Raw genomic sequence first — 23,522 nt, 5'->3', positions numbered from 1 at the left:
TAGAAACAGAGTTCCATCATCTAGATACAATTCAGGAAAACTCGTTCTCTGAACCATCTACCCTAAACACATTCCTTGACATAAAATAATAATAATTAGATAATTTACAAAGTGCTTTCTATGTGCTAAGCTCTGAGGTAGATGCAAACTGGTCAGTCTTTGTTCCACAATTAGAGTCAACACGGTGACTCCCAGAACAGCCTAGAGGGGTGGTGGCTCCCCGAGATTTCTTTAGCTCAGGAAGGGTTTGGCTGCCGCAGGGGGAGAGGCAAAAACGCATGACAGTCTACAGATATTATCACCTCTAGACCGTAAGCTCCTTGTGGCCAGGGATCGTGACCACCCACTCTATTGTACTGTACTCTCCGGAGAGCTTAGTACAGCATTCTGCACAGAATAAGCGCTTACTAAATACCATTGATGGAGTGATTGATTCAAAATGCTAGTGGGAGGGACTGACCACGTGTATTCATGTCAGTAGCACTTGTTCCCAATGCTATTAAGTCACTTCAGCCTTTCAGTAGTCACTCCTTTTCTCCTCTCCACCACCCCAACCAATTTAAACTTGGCAGTTTCCCCCTACCTGTGATTTATTTTAGTCTCTGCCTCCCCTGCCTGGATTTAAAAGCTCCCTGAGGGTAGGGATTGTATACCAACTCTATTGTATTCTCTCAAATGCTTAGTTAAGTGCTTTGCCCAGCATAAGTGCTCAATAAATACCATTGATTGATTGACTGACTGATTGAGAGGATCATGCATCAAGGAGGCAAAAGTGACAAACACAACAACACAAGGGAGGATGCTTTTTACATGTCCATGGAGACTGAGTAGGTGAACTTCACAGTTATGGGGGGGGGGGGGGGGCTGTTTCTGCACGTTTTCACGTGTGGGTGTGTTACAATGACTTTTTAAACCCGAAGAGGATTGATTTATCATGAAGCCCTCTACATTGGATTCAGAGGTTAACCCTTTTTTTGTCAGAGTTTCAAATCAACTCAGTCCCAAAACAAGCTCCCCCTAAAAAGTGATCTACATTGGTACTCTGCATTTATTTTAAGAATTTGCAACTTGACCATAAAATACTTTTAAAGCTGAATCTGAGCCTATTAAGCCTTTCTTAGGAATCGATTTTTTTTAACTAAAATAAAAAGCATTCCAAATTATTTTGTCTATTTGAAGTTAATCTGGAAAAAGTAGTTCTGAATGAGTAAAACTCTCCCAGAACTCCACCATTATTTTGATTGAAATTTTGCAAGTGATCGGTGAATAATCCGATCACATCGCTTTTGCTAGTTTCCAAAAGTAATAGCACATGGGCTGAGATATTATACCCTGATTGATGGCTCATTTGCAACATTGTACAAGGATTTCTATGATGGGAAATCATGTGATAGACCAGAACTGTTCTGGGGGAGATTATTAAAAATGGTGGACGAGTATTAAATTGAAATACTGTAATGAAGTATGTGTGTGTGTGTGTGTACACATATATAATGTTTCGAGGCTGTTAGATCCCTCAAAATTGAATTGTTTCAAAGACAATCTGACTCTCTCGAATGCATTCTACAAAACCATTCAGTCCATGTTTCCCCACTCCTCAAGAACCTCCAGGGATTGCCCATCCACCTCCACATCCAACAGAAACTCCTTACAGTCGGCTTTAAGGCATTCATTCATTCAATCGTATTTATTGAGTGCTTACTGTGTGCAGAGCACTGTACTAAGAGCTTGGGAAGTAAGAGTTGGCAACAGATAGAGACAGTCCCTACCCAACCCTGGGCTCACAGTATAGAAGGGGGAGAGCACTCAATCAGCTTGCCCCCTGATTGCCCCCAGCTTGCCCTCCTACCTTACCTCCCTGATTTCCTGCTCCAACCCATTCCGCACACTTCGCTCCTCCAATGCCAACCTACTCACTTTACCTCGATCTTGTTTTTCTCGTCATTGACCCCTTGCCCATTTTCTCCCTCCGACTTGGAATTCCTCCCCCTTCACATCCAACAGACCACCCACTCTCCCCATCTTCAAAGCGCTAATAAGAATCTCATCTCTTCCAGGAAACCTTCCCTGACTAATCTCTCATCTTTCCATGCTATTTCCCTAGTATTTCCAAATCAGCACTTCCACATCACCTAAACACTTTTGTACTCACACCACCGTAGCAGTTACTATGTATCTTTAAACAATGTTACTTACTTCCTGCAACCTATAATTTTAGTTTCTCTCTCCGCAGCTATTTTTCAGCTCCTTAAGGGCGGGGATTGTGTTTACTTTCTCTATTGTACTCTCCCAAGTACAGTGCTCTGCTATGGTCGATTGATTGATAAAGACATAGGTTCAAGAGTTGGCTGAGGGTTAATAAGAATCATGGTCATAGTGATTAGTTGGGGAACGTTTGGGAGATTTTAAAAGAATTTTGGAGGTGGAGAGAGCAATGGTCTGGTCGATTTTTGGCAGGGGGAGGGAGGTCCAGATCCTGGGGACAAGGTGAGCAAGGGGCCGACGGGAGCAAGGCATGAGCAGGAAATGGCCAAGAAGTGATATAGTAATAGTAATATAGTATCCACGGGGTGCAGGGCTCTGTAGTAGGTGCTTGGGAAGTACATAATAATGAAGTGGCACATTTCCTGCCCACAGTAATAATTGAGGTCTTTGTTAAGTGCTTACAGTGTGTCAAGCACTGTACTAAGCATCAAGATTGGTACAATCCTGAAGCAGCTTGGCTCAGTGGAAAGAGCACGGGCTTTGGAGTCAGAGGTCATGGGTTCAAATCCCGGCTCCGCCAATTGTCAGCTGTGTGACTTTGGGCAAGTCACTTAACTTCTCTGTGCCTCAGTTACCTCATCTGTAAAATGGGGATTAAGACTGTGAGCCCCCTGTGGGACAACCTGATCACCCTGTTACCTCCCCAGCCCTTAGAACAGTGCATTGCACATAGTAAGCACTTAATAAATGCCATCATTTTTATTATTATTGTTATTACAAGATAATCAGGTTGGATACAGTCCCAGTCTACATGGGAGGGAGAACAAGAAAGAGATCCCCATTCTATGGATGAGGGAAATGAGGCATGGAGAACTCATGGGACTGTTAAATTCCTTGGGGGCAGGGATCTGTTGTTCTCTCCTAAGAGCTTAGTATAGTGCTCTGCCCACAGTAAGCACTCAATAAATACCACTGAATGATTGATGGGCTTGCCCAAGGGCACACAGGAGGTAAGTGGCAGAGTTGGGATTAGAATCAGGGTCCTCTGACTCCCAGGCTCAGGCTCTTTCCCCTAAACCACACTGTTTCTCAAGGAGCTCACACTCTAATGGGGGAGATACACATGCAAAAATTTACAACTAGCATAGTCAAAATAAGTAACTGAATGTACAAGTGAATAAACATATCTACACAAGAGCTGAGGAGGGTAGATATAAATAAGTTCAAAAGTGCTCAATGGATGATGTAGCCCAGACTGGCCTTCTGGGGGCCACTCTAGCCTGGCTTAGTGGAAAGACCCCGGGCTTGGGAGTCAGAGGTCATGGGTTCTAATCCCACCTCCACCACTTGACAGCTGTGTGACTTTGAGCAAGTCACTTCACTTCTCTGTGTTGAACAGATTTACCTCATCTGTAAAATGGGGATTGAGACTGTAAGTCCCACTTGGGACAAACTTGATGACCTTGTATCTACCTCTGTGCTTAGAACAGTGCTTGGCACATAGCACTTAACGAATACCATCATGATTATCTCCTGGTTCTCCTCTTATCTCTCCGGGCGTTCATTCTCAGTCTCTTTTGCAGGCTCCTCCTCCCCCTCCCATCCCCTTACTGTAGGGGTTCTTCAAGGTTCAGTTCTTGGTCCCCTTCTGTTCTCGATCTACACTCACTCCCTTGGTGACCTCATTCGCTCCCACGGCTTCAACTATCATCTCTATGCTGATGACACCCAGATCTACATCTCTGCCCCTGCTCTCTCTCCCTCCCTCCAGGCTCGCATCTCCTCCTGCCTTCAGAACATCTCCATCTGGATGTCTGCCCACCACCTAAAACTCAACATGTCCAAGACTGAACTCCTTATCTTCCCTCCCAAACCCTGCCCTCTCCCTGACTTTCCCATCACTGTTGATGGCACTACCATCCTTCCCATCTCACAAGCCCGCAACCTTGGTGTCATCCTCGACTCCGCTCTCTCATTCACCCCGTACATCCAAGCCGTCACCAAAACCTGCCGGTCTCAACTCCGCAACATTGCCAAGATCCGCCCTTTCCTCTCCATCCAAACCGCTACCCTGCTCGTTCAAGCTCTCATCTTGTCCCATCTGGACTACTGTATCAGCCTCCTCTCCAATCTCCCATCCTCGTGTCTCTCCCCACTTCAATCCATACTTCACACCGCTGCCCGGACTGTCTTTGTCCAGAAATGCTCTGGGCATATTAGTCCCCTTCTCAAAAATCTCCAGTGGCTGCCAATCAACCTAGGCATCAGGCAGAAACTCCTCACCCTCGGCTTCAAGGCTCTCCATCACTTCGCCCCCTCCTACCTCACCTCCCTTCTCTCCTTCTACAGCCCAGCCCACACCCTCCGCGGCTAATCTCCTCACCGTGCCTCCTTCTCGCTTGTCCCGCCGTCGACCCCCGGCCCACATTATCCCCCTGGCCTGGAATGCCCTCCCTCTGCCCATCCGCCAAGCTAGCTCTCTTCCTCCCTTCAAGGCCCTACTGAGAGCTCACCTCCTCCAGGAGGCCCTCCCAGACTGAGCCCCCCCTTCCTCTCCCCCTCCTTCCCCTCTCTATCCCGCCTGCCTTACCTCCTTCCCTTCCCCACAGCACCTGTATATATGTATATATGTTTGTACGTATGTATTACTCTATTTATTTTACTTGTACCTATCTATTCTATTTATTTTATTTTGTTAATATGTTTTGTTTTGTTCTCTGTCTCCCCCTTCTAGACTGTGAGCCCACTGTTGGGTAGGGACCGTCTCTATATGTTGCCAACTTGTACTTCCCAAGCGCTTAGTACAGTGCTCTGCACACAGTAAGCACTCAATAAATACGATTGATTGATTACTTGATTACTATGAGAAATCAATTACAGAAGACCAGGAGGTGTGATTTCAGAAAGGCTTTGAAGATGGGGAATGCAGTGATCTGTCGTCTGTGAAGAGGGAGGACGTTCTGTTCCGGGCAGGAGGGAGCGTGTGAACAGGGGGTTATTGGCTAGAGATCTGAAAATGAGGCACGGTGGCATGGTGAGTAGGTTAGCTTCAGGGCAACGGAGTGTAGGAGTTGAGGTGTAGTGGGAGGAGAGAGTGGATGAGTAGGAAGGAACGAGAGAGCTGATTCAGAATGTCTTAAAGCAGATGGTGAGGAGTCTCTGTCTGATGTGGAGAGCGATAACAATAGTAATAATAATGGCATTTGTTAAGCGCTATGTGTAATCACTGTTCTAAGCACTGGGGGGGGATACAAGGTAATCAGGTTGTCCCACATGGGGCTCACAGTCTTTTAATCCCCATTTTACAGGTGAGGTAACTGAGGCACAGAGAATTCAAATGACTTGCCCAAAGTCACACAGCTGACAAGTGATGGAGCCGGGATTAGAACCCATGACCTCTGACTCCCAAGCCCGTGCTCTTTCCACTGAGCCACACTGCTTCTCTCCGATAAGCAACCATCGGGGGCTTTTAAGGACTGGGCAGAGGTGTGCAGAAGAGTGTTTTAGAAAAAATGATCCGGGCGACAGAGCAAAGTACAGACTGGAGAGGGAAGAACCTAGAGGCAGGGGGGTCGGCTAGGAGGCTGATAGCCTTGTCAAGTGCATAATGACTAACATAACTAACTCAGCCCCAACATGATCCAAGCTAATGTTCTGAGTACATACATGTGTAACACACACAGCCAGTCAGTCAGTGTTATTTATTGAACTGTTTACTGGTTGTTGAGCACTGTACTAAGGGCTCAGGAGAGAACACTACAGCAGAGCTGGAAGACACAATCCCTTGCTCACAAGGAGTTTACAGTCTACAGAGGGAGGCTTTGAAACGGACCCAGCACCTGCCCCGCGGCAATCTCGAAGAGGACTGAATCAGTGACTAAATCTCAATCTTCTCTGAACTCAATGGGTCCCGCGGAGGATGGAACCAGTATAAGTGGCTGGAAGGGAGACAGAGAAGAAGAAAGGGCTTTTAAGATGTACGAACAGATGCAATGTGGCCTAGTGGATAGAGCACGGGTTTGGCAGTCAGAAGGATCTGGGTTCTAATGCCAGCTCCGCCACTTGCCTGCTGTGTGACCCTGGGCAAGTCACTTCACTTCTCTGGGCCTCTGTTACCTCATCTGTAAAATGGGGATGAAAACTGTGAGCCCCACATGGGACAGGGATTGTGTTCAACATGATTAGTTTGTACCTACCCCAGTGCTTATTAGAGTGCTTGGTACCACCAGTGTTCAACAAATACATAAATAGAAGGATGCCCTCCTTCTCCCCAGCTTTTGGAAGAGAGGAGTATGAAGTGCAGGGTGACGGAAAAGGCTTAGATTTCTCCCTCACTTCCCCTCCCTCCACCCCCACTGCTGGGGAAAAGGTGCCTGGAGGGCCATTAGGCAATAATAACAGTAATAAATTCATTCAATTGTATTTATTGAGCGCTTACTGTGTGCAGAGCACTGTCCTAAGGGCTTGGAAAGAACAATACAGCAATAGAGACAATCCCTGCCCACAACAGGCTGACAGTCTAGAGGATCAATGGTATTTATTGAGCACATACAATGCAGAGCGCTGTACTAAGCATTCGGGAGAGTACAACAGAAACAGCAGACACGTTCTCTGCCCATAACGATCATACAGTCTAGTTATATCATATTATTATAATGATAATAAAATGAAAATAATAAAAATAGTGGTATTTGTTGAGCGCTGTTCTAAGTGCTGGAATAGACACAAGATAATCAGGTTGGACGTAGTCCCTATCGTTGGTCTCGCACAGTCTAATAGGAAGGGAGCAGGTATCAAATCCCCATTTTGCAGATGAGGAAACTGAGCCCCAGAAGAGTGAAGTGACTTGCCCAAGCTCACTCAGCAGGCCAGTGGCAGAGCTGGGATTAGGCCCAGAACTGAACTGAGAAGCAGTGTGGTCTAATGGATAGAGCACGGGCCTGGCTCCTGGCTCCACCACTTGTTTGCTGTGTGACCTTGGGCCAGTAATTTCACTTAATCTGTGCCTCAGCAACCTCACCTGTAAAATGGGGATCGAGACTGTGAGCCCCATGTGGGGCAGGGACTGTGTCCAAACTGATTAACTTGCATCTACTCCAGTGCTTAGAACAGTGTTTGGAACATGATGGTACTGACACCTGTCTGTTTTGTTTTATTGTCTGTCTCCCCCTTCTAGACTGTGAGCCCGTTGTTGGGTAGGGATTGTCTCTGTTGCCGAATTGAACCCACGTGGGGCAGGGACTGTGTCCAATCTGATTAACTTGCATCTACCCCAGTCCTCAGTACGGTGCCTGCCACCTAGTAGGCACTTAAATACCATAAAAAAGGATTCTCGATTTCCAGCCCTGTGCTCTTTCCACTCATCAATCCATGGGATTTTTTGAGCATTTACTGCAGGACTACAGATAGACCACCCCCCATACCCCGACCATAGACTGCCTGCACAGCTGCTTCCGATCATGGGGTTCCCCCCCCCGCCCCCCGGCTCTCCTCGGCCCCCCGGTTCGACTAGGGGGTGAGCGGAAGGGAGGGAAGCAGGTGCTTTGTGTGCCTGCCGCGCCGGGCCCAGAGGAAAGGAGCCAGAGCAATTCAAGTTTCTTTGAGAATCCCCCCACCCTGCTCTCCTTGCAGAAGGCCCTGCCCGCCCCCTATCCATTCCCTGGTCCGGAGATAGGTCGTGGGAGACTAGAAGTCACCGAGGGCGACCCTGGCAAGCTTCCGGGACGAATAGCAACCCGATCCCTTCCCGCCACCCTGGAGCCCCCCTCTCGCAATCTCTTGCAAGCCTGGCGCCCCCCTCCCCGTGCCGCTCTGGATCCTAAGGCAGGGGACCGAGTTCCCGTTCACACGGAAAATTATGCCGGCTCCAGCGGCGCGTAAAATTGATGTGAACTGAAAGAAGTGGGATCAGCGTGATCCTCCCTCTCTTGTCTCAACAGGGGTTTCGGCACGTTACACAAGGCCGAGCTTGTCTCTTTAAGGAGACATTGGACTCTAATTAGCCCGCATTCCTGGCGCGGCGGATGCAGTGGTGGAGCGAGGAGGGACGTGTGTGTGTGTGTGTGTGTGTTTGGGTTTGGAGTCGGAGAGTGGGAAGAGGAAGAAGGGGGACAGCCGGAGAGGAAGTTGAGAGCATCTGCCCAGCAGCAGCACTAGCAGCACCCCGCCCATCCGTCCCCACTTCCCTACCGCCCCCTCCACCCTTCTGGTTTTGCCACCCTCCCCAGGCCCAGAGATGCAGCCGCGACAGCGGCGGCGGCGGCGGCAGCAGGCAAGCGCCTCCAAGCCCCCACGTTACTTTGATTGACAGCTGAACAAATGTTTCCCCTGTTCGAACGCTCGCGCTAAGGAACGTCAGCGCCCGCGAAAGCTGCACCTCAGGTCGGACCGCCTCTTCCCCGCCTCCCTCTTCCTCGTCCCGCACCGCCCATTGGTTAGAACCGCAGGCACCTCCCGGCCCCCACGTGGGGCCGACCCCGCCCGGCTCCTCCCCGCCGGCTCCCCATTCGTCAGCGGGGAAATGATGGGCAGGAACGCAGAACGGCGATTAATGTTCAGCGCTCGCCGATTGGTTGCCGGCTCCAACCGCTGCGCCGGGGGGAGGCGGGGCCAAGGAGCCGGGGCCGTGGAGGACGGTCGCGTTGCCCGGCGGGGAATGTAGTCCCGGGCACGGGTTGTGCCTCTTGGAGCGGCTAGGGCAGTCTCCGGGTCCGGACTACATCTCCCGGGATCCTCCGCGCTCATCGGCCCGACTTCTGTGAATATGTATCAGAATGCTAATGAGGTGCTGCTGCTAAATCTGGTCAAAGAAGTCAGCTAGCCAGAGCGTGTTGTTAGAGCTGTTCAGAGCGGGTGTTTAGGTTTCTTGCTGCTCTCTCTCTCTCTCTTTCTCTCTCTCTCTTTCTCTCTCTCTCTTTCTCTCTCTCTCTCTCTCTCCCTCCCTCCCTCCCTCCCTCCCCCTCCCTCCCCCTTTCCCCCCCTCCCCCTCCCCCCCATCATCTCTCTCGCACACAAACGTCCTGTATAAGGTTTAGTGGTCTGGGGTAGCTCGTAGAGTCTGCAAGGAGAGAGAAATAAAAAGCCGCGACGCGGTTTTTTTTTTAAACCTCCCCCTTCAGTTTGAGAGAGAGCAGAACGAAAAACAGGAAGGAAGAAAAATAAGGAAATGAGTTGTGGTAAAAGAGGAGAGAGACGCTAAGGGGGCATTTAAGAGATTGTTGCCGCGAGTCGAGAGATCGCCAGAAAACCCCCAAAGCCAAACAAGAAGACCGACTCCGAACCAGAGGAGTTTGCATTTTCTTCAAGAGAAGAAGAGGGAGACGTTGCCCCTGGAGGAATAATAGCCAAGTAAAAGACAAATAGAGGAAAGTTTGGAGGGGTTGGCGGGCGAGGCGAGACAGTGCTGGTGGACGAAGGGCTCGGGTTTGTTTTAGGTGGGGTCGGATGCAGGGAGTGGGCGTGAATGGTGTGGCTCCTGCCGAGTAGTTGAAGGGAGCGGCTCGCGAGGACGGACGGACGGATCCCATCGAGCGCCGGGAGCGAAGCAGCCGATCTTTGACGTTTGCCCCGCGACCATGACTGCTGGCCAGTGACAGCCCGAGTGGAATGTGGGAGAGGTTCCGCTGGGCCCGGGACCGAGCCGCCGCCGCCGAGCGCATCTCCTGCAGCACCTTCCCCTCCTGCCGCCGCCGTTCAAACAGATGAGCCGAGCTCCTGCCGCTGCCTGCTGCCGTTCCTGCTCCTGCTCCTACTGCTGCTGTTCTGCTTAGCGCCGTCGCCGCCTCCGCCAACCAAATCGGTTTGGATGATTCGCGATCTGAGCAAGATGTATCCTCAAAGCAGACACCCGGTGAGTGAGGGGCCGCCGGGGGGACACTTGGGAGCCTGGGCTGAGAGGTGATGACTTTGCCCGGGAGAGAAGGAACAGAGACGCCGCCTCGACCTCCCTTCGCGCGTTGCAGTCCCTGGCGAACGGGGGGGCGGAGTGTGTGTCTGTGTCGGGGGGACGGGGGACGGAGAGCCACAGGGGCCACTGACTTGGAGCCATTTTCTTATTGTTGTCTTCGCCAACCCTGATTCCGCCAAATCTCTCAGTTGGTCGCGGAGATGGAAAAGGACTGGGGGCTCGGACCCCCGGTATTTAAACCAACAACAAAAAACCCAGTGAAACTCCCCAAAGTGCACGTTCCTCCGCTTTTGAAGGTTCCCTCGGAGAGAAGTGTGTGTCCCATCCATCTCCCCCCACCACTTGATCAGAGTTTCACTGACTAAAGTCTCCCCAACACCGATGGTGGCGATTTCGATTCCGGGTGGGGTGTGTGTGTGTGTGTTGGTAGCGGGGGGCCGTCTGACTGTTTTTCCTTAACCTTGTTGCCAAGGGGGATCTTGGGGACGGGAACTTGGGGTTTCGGATCTGTGTGTTGGGGGGCGGGGGTCTGCCTCTCAGTCCTCAAGCGCGAGACTTTTTCAGTGATACATATTCGGAAACGCTATAGGGAGGAGGAAGGTTTGTCCCCGGTGCGATGTGCCCCCCCCCCCCCCGTTAGCACTGGTGGGGATCCCCCCCATCTCTCTCGCTCTCTGCCCCCCCCCCCTTTGACTCTCCCTCGCTCAGCTCTGAGATGTGGTATAATGAACTATTTTATTGTTGTTCCTTAGGCACCGCATCAGCCTGCTCAACCCTTTAAATTTACCATTTCCGAGTCCTGCGATCGGATTAAGGAGGAGTTTCAGTTTTTGCAGGCACAATACCACAGGTAATGATGTTTACTTTTTCTGATCCTCGTGTTTGCTCAGCCCTTGTTGTCAGGCTTTGGTTTCCCCCGCCCCTCCCGCGGCTTTTTGGCGAGGCTCGAACGGATGGGTGGCTTTTGTCTCACAAAAGCAGATACCGCCGCCAACCCCCCCACATCCCTCACCCCTGTCCTCTCTCCCGCCAAGGACAGGTGCAAATAAATCAGCTCCTTGGGGCACTTTGCGAAGCAGGAAGCAAATGTGGGAAGCCCAGATGGTGACTAGGAAAGATCATGGCGCATTTTGACTTTCTCGGTTATTGCTCAGGACTTCTTTGGACCTGGACCTCCCATTCCCAGCCTCCCCCGAAAGGTGGAGAAGCTCCCATATCTGCCATGTTGCCGGGGCGGGGGAGGGAAGGGGGGGTGTTCGTTCGGAGGATGATCAGTGTCTTCCGAAAAGAGACTTGGAAAGAACTGGGTTTTTTCGCCCCTTAGTCTTGTAACAAACATGCCCGTCTTCTTACCTGATTGGCAAATGTGTAAGACAACAATATCAACAAAATCCGAAAAAAAATCAACTCTTTTCCCCCGTATACATTTTGGAATTGGGGGCGATGGGTGGGGGGGGGGGGCGGGGAGACACAAAACCCTTCTCAACCACAATGCTATTAATTTCTTTGCAGAACATTAAGGAAAACTAAGTTGCGACAGCATTTGTAAATCTCATGTATCGACTTCATGGGCGGTTGAATGTTTTGTTTTGTTTTTCCTCCTCTGTTTCTCTCGAGCTATAACTCCTTTTCATATCAGCTCCAGGAAACAGATTGAGTTAGGAAAAGAAGCGCTTGGAACAATCCAGGCTCTCCTGAAAGGGGAAAGCTAAGGCTCCTTTCTCTGGTGGGGATGGGAACGGGCTGTTTAAATTGATGATTGGTATATATCGATGATCTGGAGAAGGATGCAAATCGAGCAGTACAGAGTACTCATGCTTCATTATGTTTTGAACAGTTTGAAGCTAGAATGTGAAAAACTGGCCAGTGAGAAGACAGAAATGCAGCGACATTATGTCATGGTAAGAGAGCTGCAAAATATATCCAAAATGTCTATTAGTTGGGTATACCAAGAGCAGGAATGCATTCAGATTGCTTGGGGCTACGAGATGGATCATGAGAGTGTAGTTGAGGTGGTGGCAGTGTTTCCATTACAAACCTCCGTACTTCCGAGGGGGTTATAACTTGCCTTTGACAACTAGCTTCAATTGAAAATCTGGCTCAAAACCTAAGTGCAGAGATTTTTGTTTATATGAAATCCCCCCGCTTTTCCCACCCCCAAATAAAGCTCATCATGGTTTGGTTTTAGCCCCAAGCAAAATTTTAGTGTTTTCATGGCTTGCTTTGTTACTGTGCTAATACGATTCTAAGCAATTTGGACTAAACAAAAATCTGCTCAACTGTTTACTCCTATTGTGCTTATATTATTCTAAAAATAAAGAATTATAAATACGGGTTTCTCAACTCTGCTTTATTGCCAAGGTGGTTGTTTTTTTTTAAAAAAAATCAGGTCATTTAGTGAGGGTCAATGTCATCTGTTGTCAGGATTTTCAGAATGCCATTTGTCTAAAAATTCCATCTGCTTTCTAAAAATGTTTACAGGCGCAACTGTGTGCTGGCTCATAATATTTGTACCAAAGGCAGTTTTTTTTTCTTCTCCTGAATGTGTGCATTTCAACACAACACCTGTTGTTGAAGAATGAGTAATTTAACTCTAGAGATGACTATTAAGCAATATCACTTTGGTCATCCTCACTTTGATCGCAACCCAACATTCAGTGGAAACAAATTTTTGCCATCAGATCTCAGAAACAAACAGAGCACACAGACGGAGCCCAGACTGAGTTTGCCTAGAAAGCTTTCCTTTTTACTGTGTGCAGAACACTGCACTAAGCGCTGGGGAGAGTACAGTATAACAGAGTTGGTGAACATGTGTTCCCTGCCCACAAGGAGCTTACAGTCTAAAGGGGGAAACAGCCATTACAGTAAATTATGGGTATGTATGTAAGTGCTGTGGGACTGTGGGTGGGGTAATTATCAGGTGCTTAAAGGGGACGGATCCAAGTGTAGGTGGAGCAGAAGGGAGAGGGAGTAGGAGAAATGAGGGCTTAGTCGGGGAAGGCCTCGTGGAGGAAACGTGATTTCAATAAGGCTTGGAAGGAGGGGAGAGTGGTGGTCTGTCGGATATGAAGTGGGAGGGAGCTCCAGGCCAGAAGGAGGATGTGGGCGAGGGGTCCGCGATCAGTTGCCGAAAGATATTAGAGCGGCTAGAATCTGGGCTTTTAACTTGGAATTTTCTTAGCTCTGAGCCTGTTTTGCCCAACCCCTGTGTTTTGATTTAGCTCTTTTTGTTCACTGGGTGAAAGCGCAGCTTGAGATTCTCCTTTGATAGATATGGATGGCTGGCTTTTAGGATTTGGAGCATTTTTTGGCCTCCAACCTATGCTGTGAAACAGTTGGCCAAATGCTTTTTTCCCCCCAAATTCCCACTGCACAGAGTGTCTTTTCTCTTTGCCAGTCTCTCCACCCACCAGATCAATCTGACAAGGAAGGCTACTTAGGATGAAAGACCAGTTGAGGAAATGAGCCGTGGTCCTTAAGCCAATTTTCCTGCCCATGCCTAGCAAAACTTATTACTTGTTTTAAAAAAATTGTAGAATAGTCATTTACGAAATAATAATAAGGTGGTATTACTGAAAATCTGTGGTCCAAACTGACATGAAAAGCACTGATCAAATTGATTTTTATTCTTTGACAGTATTATGAAATGTCCTATGGATTGAATATAGAGATGCATAAGCAGGTGAGTGAGCTTTTGTCTTCTAACACTTTCATTGATAGAGTCCCTATTTTCAAGCCAATTTTTGGATAGTCTTTTGTAGTTTTTCTGCCTCATCCTACTAAATCCTTCACGTACATTATTCCTGTTTGAAACCGTTCGCTCCTGATCTTGCCGGTAAAATTTCACACTGCCCTCCGATATGCCAGCATTTAATTCACTCTGGTGAAAGCAACCAAAATCCTTAAATTCCAAGTATTCTTGATTTTCCCTTGGATGTGGTGAAAATTGTTAGAATGGGGGTTTCAAGAATCGGGATCTATACTGTGAGAGCTGTTTTTTGGGAAAACATTAAAAAAATGAAACTAGAAATTGCATGGGGACTTGGTTGGTCCAGTGTGGAAGGTTAGCTGGGGAGAATCAAAATTGAATCTGTAGTGCTACAAACAAAATTGATGTAAAATCCTCAGATTCATCCCTTGAGGCTACTTAGCTGGGTTTTTACCTGGAAACCAGGTCTGTTATTTCCAAAATTTGAACAGAATAAATGAGTCTGATAGGATGTGAAGAGGTTTAATTCTGTGCCTTGAAGTTGAGCAATTAGTCCAGCCCCCCCAAAAGTAGCGATCAGTAAGAGTCTAGTGGTGTGAGTCATTTTACGGTACAGGGGATTAACCTTTATACAGAAGCATAAATTAAGCCACTCACTTGCATTTCCTAGAGAGAAAAATTTCACTTTGGGGGTTGAATATTGTTTGGAAAAACTAATTACTTAAGAAGCCCTTCTAGGATTGGACTAACTGTGCAACTGGACTGTAGAATAGGGGTGTGCACAAGTGTGCGAAAGCACTGTGGGGGGGGGGTGGAGCAGAGGATCGATTTCTTAGAAACTCTGTATCTTGTTCCATTTACCTTCTGATTTGAGAGTAAATGGGATTTCCTCATGTCACGGACTCCTCAGTATGGTTTCTACGAGCGGAATACATTCTTATTTCAAAAATGGCTGACCCACAATCAGAAGGTATTTTAAAACATGGCTGCATTTAATTTGCCTTTATCCCTCCCCTCGACCTCCCTTCCCCCAAAATAAATAAATAAATAAAAAGCCAAGACCAAAAGTCATTCATGTTACAATTGGGCACTGTGAGCAGACTGCCATTTTTCTTCCCAATATTTTACCTCAGAAATTAAGCGCAATTATGTTGATGGCAATCTTCACAGGGTTGTACCAAAGCTGTGTATTTAGTTTAGTTGGAATATCATTTTGTCATGACTGCTTTCTGTTTAAATTGATATCCTAAAGGCTGTCTGCTGACACAAAAATCCATTCAGGCTTATGGCTTCTCATCAGCTCCTCCTTACTCAAATGAATTGCCACAAAGAAGTTGTTTGATAATTATTGTGACTTTCACTGACTCGGCGGCCTGTCTCTCGTCTAGGTCTTTTTGACAATATGAAGATTAATTAGTATCTTTTAAAGATTGGACTTCGGGACTCATCACCCTGTATTTCTCCCCTCCCTCTCCATGTCTGGCCTCCAAAAACTGCCCAGTTTTAGATTTCTTTGTATTTTATCACGTCTCCTCGGGAGTCTGCTTTTTCCTAGGATGTTTCCTAATGCTGTCAGAGACCTCCACCTTTAATTCACCAGTCCTTAAATCCTACTCCATTTAAAACTGAGAATGGAGTGCATTTCTCCCCCCACTCCCCCCCTTTTTTTTTGCTTTCTAAATTCAATCATATCAAAAATCCTGAGGGCAGTTTATCACATTATGAAATACAGACAGCCCTGCAAACCACCTACTTATTATATTTTCTTTCCTTTTCCCCTTAAGCACAGAGGCCTATCTGTCTTTATTTGTTTTCCTAGGCAGACAGCCTTGGTTCCTCTCAGCCTCTTTTCCAGATGTACTCACTGGATGCCCTTGTAATGGAAAGCAGGCAATAAAACAGTGAAGTTGCCCTGCAGCATAATTGGGCCTAGTTCTCAAGATCAGGTTAGGCTTATTCACTTATTAGATTTGCGTCTCAGAGGGTTCAAGAGTAGAAGTCCCTGGAGCCCGTGAAAGTACCCTAGTAATTGGGGGCCCTGATATTTGAAACCTTTGTGTATTTTTCGGTTAAAGCTCCTGTTCTTCTTGGCTGCTTCCAGCCACAGATTATTTATTTTTAGAAGTATTTTTCATTGGAACAGAAAACGATGGCTGTGATGAACCCTGTGTCTTAGCAAATTGATAAGAGGATAAATGCAGAGAGAACATTCGCAACGTGGGGTCGATACTGTCTTCTCTCCTCCCCCCCATTTTTTTCCCTCCTCTCTGCCCCCCCCAACACCGTGATGTTCATCATCAGTCATCCTGTGTTGATTTTGATAGAAGACTATTAAAGTGAAACCTATAGGGAATTTGTCATTCTGAAAGGAAAGCTAATGTAATTAGTACCAATTAAAGTACATTTAGTAAATTGGATTTAATCTTAATTAAGCCTGCATAATGTTGCCAATTTTTAACAATTATGTTTGAGAACATAATTAATTTAAATTTTGGTAACTGAGTAAATAGCATTAGACTGATAGAATTAGTCAGTTAAATTTTTTTTAAAGGAGAATCGAGGGGTACACTGCAACGCGATGTAGAATTAAAGCATAAAATACGAATATAATTTCTGGTAATCTCTACTGGGATTGATAGAGCTGAGCTGATGAATCTTGAAGAAACAGAAAAGTTAGGGAGAAGTGAACTGGGGTAGAATATGAATTAATGCTTCCCAACTGTCTTCTCCGTTCTGGCGTTAAAGTGAAGTTGACAAATGGAAGATGGTTGGAAAATGTTGTGTGGTTGTGTTTTGTCCGACTGGAGGGTTTTAGTCCAAATGAGAGACTCTCTGTCCTTGTAAAAGTCCCCTGGGGTCTTGTGCTTTGGGACATCCAGTCCCCCGTGCTCTGTGGATGGCACTTGGGTCACTGCCGAATCCCTTCGGAGATGCCATTTTGGGGCGGGTTTTCCCTCTCAAGTGTTCCCCGCTAAAGGGCCCTGAGGTTGGGATACTCTCCAGCGGGTTCCCTCTTTTATAAGGGACGAGTTAATTAAACGAGACACTGTCTAGGCTCGAATCGGACGGTAGCGATGATCGATAGAAAGGGAGTATTGGAATTTGGTTGTGGACAATTGGGACTTGGCGAAAGGAGACTGGCAGGAATTGAAACGGAGGGTGGGGGTGGAAACTTCAGCTTTGGGAAAGGAGAAATCAGAAACGCTTTCCAGTGACAGCTCCATAGTCGATGACAGATCTATCTGTTTTTTTCCCAAGTCAGTCCGTGGTTTATGATTTTTATCATCGGCCTGGGCTTTACGGGAGGCGGACATTTAGAAACCCAGATGAAGTGCCTAGATGTCGGCGTCTTTTTTTCTTTTTTCCTTTTTTTTTTAAATCAAAGCAGGAGGGCTCCGATTTCCCTCCAAGCCATGTAAATTTTATTACAAGACTTGGGCAACAACCATTTGAGTGCTGCTAAAATATTAATTGAATAGAAATGAAAGGGCTCTGCCAGCTGATAGGATATCATAATCAGAGCTGCAGTAGTCGATGGTAAATGATGATAAATGGCATTAGGAACCTTTTAGCAAACTGTAATAACTACAAGGAGGGAAGGCAGTATGGATTTGCATTCTATCTGATACCCTCTAGTACCAAGTGGATTGCCAATACTGCTTGTTTAGCATTTTCTAAGGGCAATAGGATATTGATTTCGGACTTACAAGGAACAGCTCTATTTTCACCATTGAAAAGTATTGCAGGTTGTTAAGAAGAAATTGACTTGAAGAGGCCTGGCTGCTGCCCATCATGGAGCAAATAAAGCAAAACTGCCGAAGCATGGTGGAGCAGCGAGATGGGGCCCTCAGCAATTTGTTGCTATTAATTTACCGGGCTCGACAGCAAATCAATCGGCAGCTACTTCATCTGCTGGAGAAAATGCTGTCCGGGGCAGATGAAAGGCCCGGCGTGGGTCGGAGAAGAGGCGGGATTGGTCAAGAGGAGGCTGCAGTTAATGTGTAAATAAGTGAAATCGAGGCCAGTGTTGCCGAGGAAGCTGTTTTTAATTAGGTTGGGGGTTTCGAGTGAGCTGTTTGCCAAAGCAAGGCTAGGATCGGGAGAGGGGGAAGAGATTGATTGAGGCTGAAGTAATACACGACCACTGGGACGTCTCCGGTGTGGGGATGGCTCGACACTCATTTGTTTAGGGGATGGGGGAGAATGGCCATGGAGAAAACCAGTTTATTCAGGTTTCACGGTGACCCTTTATATTTTCCCCTGCCCCCGCCAAAAAAAAAAAGCGAAACAAAAATAAAAAACCTTCTGTGCCCCTAGATGGGGGCCCCCACCGCTGTGGCTGGGGATGAGGAGGAGCAGATGGATGGATGCATGGATGGATGGATGCATGGATCAATATGCGCCTCTGCATACACTTGCCCAGTGATTGATTTTTTTTTTTCCCCCTGCCTTGGTAAGAGGGTAGGATCAAACTCTTGTGTGACAATGAAGGCAGGCCGTCACGTTCCATTTGGATGTAGCCGGGAAGCCGCCCGAATTTCCAGAGATCGAGCTTGGCTCTCCATTATAAACAGAAGGACCTATATAATAGAGAAAGAGATGAGTGCTTAGTACAGTGCTCTGCACACAGCAGACGTTCAATCGATGCTATTGATGGATTGGTGAGCTGCCTGGGCGGTTGGGACGGAACCAGGAAATCGCTTGATTATGAATGGAAAGGCGAAACCCGATTGAAAGTGGTGTGTAGGCGGGCGATGGCGGACTTTTAACGGAGCTTTACAGTTGAGAAAATTTGGGTTGGCAAATGGGGTTGACGGGTGAGCCTTCTGTTCTGCCCGAAGATGGGATGGTGTAACCGGGAGTTCCCCAGTATGCCTACTGGGGAACTGGGGAGCGTACAGTTACAGCATCAGCTTACTAGGGGCTTGAAGAAGTAAAAGACCCAAACCTTGCCCTCTGGGAGTTTACAGCCCATGTGGTTCAGCTGAGGGAGTTTTCTATTTTTATTGCCTAATTATAATAACGGTGGTATTTGTTAAGCACGTATTATGTGCCAAGCGCTGTATTGAAGGATCAGGTTGGACATAGTCCCTGTCTCTCCTCGACACATTGGAGTCACATTGGAGGGGGGAGAGCAGGTATTGAATCCTCATTTTGCAGATGAGGAAACTGAGGCACAGAGAAGTTAAATGATTTGCCCAAGGTCACCCAGCAGGTAGGTGGCAGAGCTGGGATGAAAGCCCAGGTCCTCTGACTCTCAGGGCCGGGCTTTTCGCTCTGCGCCTCGCTGCTTACCAAGCACCTAGTGTGAAGTGTTCAGTAAGTGCTGATGATGGTGATGACAGCAAATCATGGGCCCAGAATCAACTGGTTTCCCTGGGGGTCCCTGGTTCTGCAAACCCCGAAACTGGTCTGAACCTCCTGGGTCGGCTGCAACTTGGGCCTGTCCGGACCCCGACGATCACCAGGAAGAAAATAGCTGCTTGCATTCCGGGATTCGCATTTCTTAGTCAGCATGTGTCGTGATATCTGCTTTCACTTTTATTTTCATTTGGAGATGTTTTCTCCGAATTCTTCTCAATTAAAGGAAAACTTTTTTCAGGAATTTGTTCAACCCCCATTCCCTCCCGTTGGGTAATGACTAGATTTTTTTTTTTTTCCCTCCCGGTTGGGTATTGACTAGAATTTTTTTTTTTAGGACTTCATAAAATGGGACAGGGAAAGGGAACATCATGAGAAGCAGAAGCAGAATAATCACTTTAAGGTTAGGATTAAGCATCACCTCCCACCCACCTCCTCACTCCCCTTGAAAAAACCCTCATGGAAATTTCATTTACATTTTTCTTAAAATACTCGCTGTCAAAATGGAATTCAGTTGACTCACAAACCCACCCTAATTCTGCCGAAGTCCATTTAAGTTGATTTAGTGCATCCATGGGATGAATTGTCAATAGAGTCTATGGAAACTTTGAATGCAATATCTGGAAGGCTGGATCATTTTTTAATGTCATAAATTGTTTTTTTCTCTTCCTGGGGGATTGTTTTGTCCCCTCTTCATGAAGAATCTGGAGTGTTCCGGTCAGTTTTTGCCTAAATGCTCTCCCCTTAATTTATTTATCTATTTATAAATTTAGTCTTGGGCCTGGTGTCTGGTTCCCTAGACTAAGAAAGGTAATAATCATAGTGAATATCCCGGCAATATTAAGTGTTTACTATGTGCCAAGCACCATGGCACATAATTTTGGGGTAGATGCAAGATCATCAGATTGGATACAGTCCTGGTTCCACTCAGGGCTTGCTGTCTAAGACAGGTGGAGGGCTGACACTGCTACGGAAGGCCACAGGAAGCTGCGATGTTGAGTCCATTTGCATTATCTGTGATTGTTTGAAGGGAACGATATTATGGAAGAAATACACCACAGATGTTGAATTTGAATCGCAAAAATGAAAGCTAAGTTAAAACCCCCAATTTTTGAGAATTTATCAGGATTTGTACCTCAATTAATAAAGCAAAAAACACCCAATAATTCCCCTCAGGTTACTTTATTATTTTTCTTTTAAACCTGAAAATTCCATTCACTTAAGCACTCTGCTGCCCAGAGTCAGAAGGTGGAACTAGAGAGGTCCTCAAGTGTTATTTTTTCAGATTTGCTTTCCACTCAGATCCTCCCTGCTGCCAGGCAAGTAGAAGAATTCAACCTGGCGAAGGCTTTCTCTCCCTTCCCCTCTCCCCATCCTTCCTCTCTGGAGACCAGGTCAGTTACAGCTGTGTTTTGCCCATTTTCTCTCTCCCCTCCCTCATCCCCTTCCCCTTCCTCATGGGAAGCAGCGTGGCTCAGTGGAAAGAGCCCAGGCTTTGGTGTCAGAGTTCATGGGTTCGAATCCCGGCTCTACCAATTGTCAGCTGTGTGACTTTGGGCAAGTCACTTCACTTTCTGTGCCTCAGTTCCCTCATCTGTAAAATGGGGAATAGGATTGTGAGTCCCCCGTGGGACAAGCTGATCATCTTGTAATCTCCCCAGTGCTTAAAACAGTGCTCTGCACATAGTAAGCGCTTAATAAATGCCATTATTATTATTATTATTACCCAGTCTTCTCCCACCCATCTTCACAGGCTACCCCTTCTCTATTCCTCAGGGAGAGCAGTGGGATGGAGTGTTGTAGGGTGGGTGTATCTTCTAGACTGTGAGCCCATTGGTGGGTAGGGATTGTCTCTATATGTTGGTGATTTGTACTTCCCAAGTGCTTAGTACAGTGCTCTGCACTCAGTAAGCTCTTAATAAATTCGATTGAATGAATGAATCTACCCCAGTACTTAGTACAGTGTCTGGCACATATAATGCTTAACAAATACCACTGAAATAAATAAATACGATGATGAATTATGCTTCCAGTTCCCTTCTGGAGGCAATGGGACAGTTTTACTATGTTTAGAAGATGAAAGTCGCCATGACATTTTGGAATCGTGCCTTGCGGCATGTCGGATCTCTGAGGTAGTGGAAGAAAGGTGGGACCGATTTTGGGTCTTTGGTACATCTCCCACCGTCTCCCGGGAAGGGCCTGGTTATCATCATACATTTTTCTTCCTCATTTGGGAAGAAATTTGCTATCCAGATTAGCTTTTCTCTTTTCCTTGTGGCTTTTGGAAAGGGTTGGTGAGCGAGTCTTATTTATTTATGTCCAAAGTAAAAGGTGCTGGGATGGACCAGTGGGGTGTATGGACAAGCGTGTGGGTCCAACGCAGGGTGTGAGGTACATTGTGATCAAGGAGGTGCAGACATTGTCTTCCTGAGGGTTTTTGAAAATACCACACTTCCTGCTGACAACTGGGGTAAGGGTAAGTCAACTGAGAACTAAGTTGACAAAATGTATATGTGTGCATCAGTTTTGGTTAAAACCGTGTGGTGAGTTTGGTAGTTTTTGATTTGCTTTTATATAGTGCTTTGCTGTAAGCAGATCATCTATAGTCCTTCAAGCCAGTCGATATTGGGTAGTGGATGGGATTACGATGACATGGAGGGATTACTGGAAAGATTGAACAAACTCCTTACTATAAGAGCAGATATTCAACTGATTTTATTAATCTTTTGAAGCTGGGGTCTTGTATTTTCTTCAAGCCGTAAACAGCCCGTATTCAGACAGGCAAGAAGGGTATTCTCCTCTGTCACCCCCCCCTTAAATCTTAGAGTGATGATTACCCTTTCCTCTTTTTTTTTAACCAAGCTTTTGCTTTTATCCAAGTTCTAATTCCCAGAGAGGGACCTTTAGAACAATACTGTTTCATTTGTTATTAAAATGTGTTTCATTCAAAGTGAGTCTCAAAGCTGTTTTGGCTTTTGTTGTTGAAACACCTGCCTATTGACTGCTACATCTTCATGGTCTTTCAGTATCACTCAATCAGTGGTATTTTTGAGCACTTCTTGTGAGCACTGTACTAAGCACTTGGGAGAATACAGCAGAGCTGGTAGACACATTCCTTGCCCACAAGGAGCTTACAATCCAGAGGGGGAGACAGACATTAGACTGTAAGCCTGTCATTAGGCTGTAAGCCTGTTGCGGGCAGAGAATATGACTGTTTATTGCTGTTTTGTACTCTCCCAAGAGCTTAGTACAGTGCTCTTTGCACAGCTCTCAGTGAATATGAATGAATGAATAAATAATTTATAAATTATTTATAAATACAAATAACTACTCACACAAACCATACATGGATGGCATCTCACCATCAGTCTCATCATCATCATCATCATCATCAATCGTATTTATTGAGCGCTTACTATGTGCAGAGCACTGTACTAAGCGCTTGGGAAGTACAAATTGGCAACATATAGAGACAGTCCCTACCCAACAGTGGGCTCACAGTCTAAAAGGGGGAGACAGAGAACAAAACCAAACATACTAACAAAATAAAATAAATAGGATAGATATGTACAAGTTAAATAAATAAATAGAGTAATAAATATGTACAAACATATATACATATATACAAGTGCTGTAGGGAAGGGAAGGACGTAAGATGGGGGGGATGGAGAGGGGGACCAGGGGGAGAGGAAGGAAGGGGCTCAGTCTGGGAAGGCCTCCTGGAGGAGGTGAGCTCTCAGCAGGGCCTTGAAGGGAGGAAGAGAGCTAGCTTGGCGGATGGGCAGAGGGAGGGCATTCAACCAATGCCAATCAATCAACCAATTGATTGTATTTCTTAAGCACTTACAGTGTGCAGAACAGTGTACTAAGTGCTTGGGAGAGTATGACAGAGTTGGTAGACACATTCCCTGCCCACAAGGAGCTTACACTCTAGAGGGAGAGGTAGACATCAGTATTAATAAATTACTTGCACACGTGGATGGCATCTCATTGTGAGCAGTATTCAACCAATCAGTAGTATTTTGGGGCACTTACTGTGTACAGAGCACTATGCTGAGCTCTTAGGAGAGTACAATAGATTTAGTCGACCCCATCCCTGTCCTCAAGGAGCTTACAGACTACTGTGTACAGAGCACTGTACTGAACGTTTGAGTACAACATAGTTGACACAATCCCTGCCCTCAAGATGCTTGCATTCTACTTGTATTCTCTGCCCTGAGCACTTCGGAGAGTACAATCAAGTTAGAAGACATGATCCCGGACCTCAAGCGGCTTAAATCGAGTGGATCATCTTCAGGGCTCAGGGACTGTTCTCTGGGGTCTTTTCTCTGGAAACAGACT

General features: G+C 46.7%; 1 protein-coding gene across 9 annotated transcripts in view; it reads left to right on the top strand.

Annotated features, from left to right (window-relative positions):
* The first annotated feature begins 8,971 nt into the window (after window positions 1–8,971).
* Window positions 8,972–23,522, top strand: part of LOC119947832 (transducin-like enhancer protein 4) — a 137,415-nt gene continuing 122,864 nt past the window's right edge. For 8 of the 9 annotated variants that reach the window (XM_038769475.1, XM_038769473.1, XM_038769474.1 and 5 more), the window contains exons 1-4: window positions 9,247–10,054; window positions 10,864–10,961; window positions 11,949–12,012; window positions 13,749–13,793. In XM_038769475.1, coding sequence (XP_038625403.1) covers window positions 10,010–10,054; window positions 10,864–10,961; window positions 11,949–12,012; window positions 13,749–13,793 — 252 coding nt within the window. In that variant the 5' untranslated portion in view covers window positions 9,247–10,009. Of the gene's footprint in view, window positions 8,990–9,246; window positions 10,055–10,863; window positions 10,962–11,948; window positions 12,013–13,748; window positions 13,794–23,522 lie in introns of those variants that run through there. The other variant, XM_038769462.1, reaches the window with a different exon arrangement.

Source organism: Tachyglossus aculeatus, chromosome X4, assembly GCF_015852505.1.
Source record: "Tachyglossus aculeatus isolate mTacAcu1 chromosome X4, mTacAcu1.pri, whole genome shotgun sequence".
NCBI classification, from domain to species: Eukaryota; Metazoa; Chordata; class Mammalia; order Monotremata; family Tachyglossidae; genus Tachyglossus; species Tachyglossus aculeatus.
Note: the sequence above shows the minus strand (reverse complement) of the source record. Positions and strands in the feature narration are given on the sequence as shown.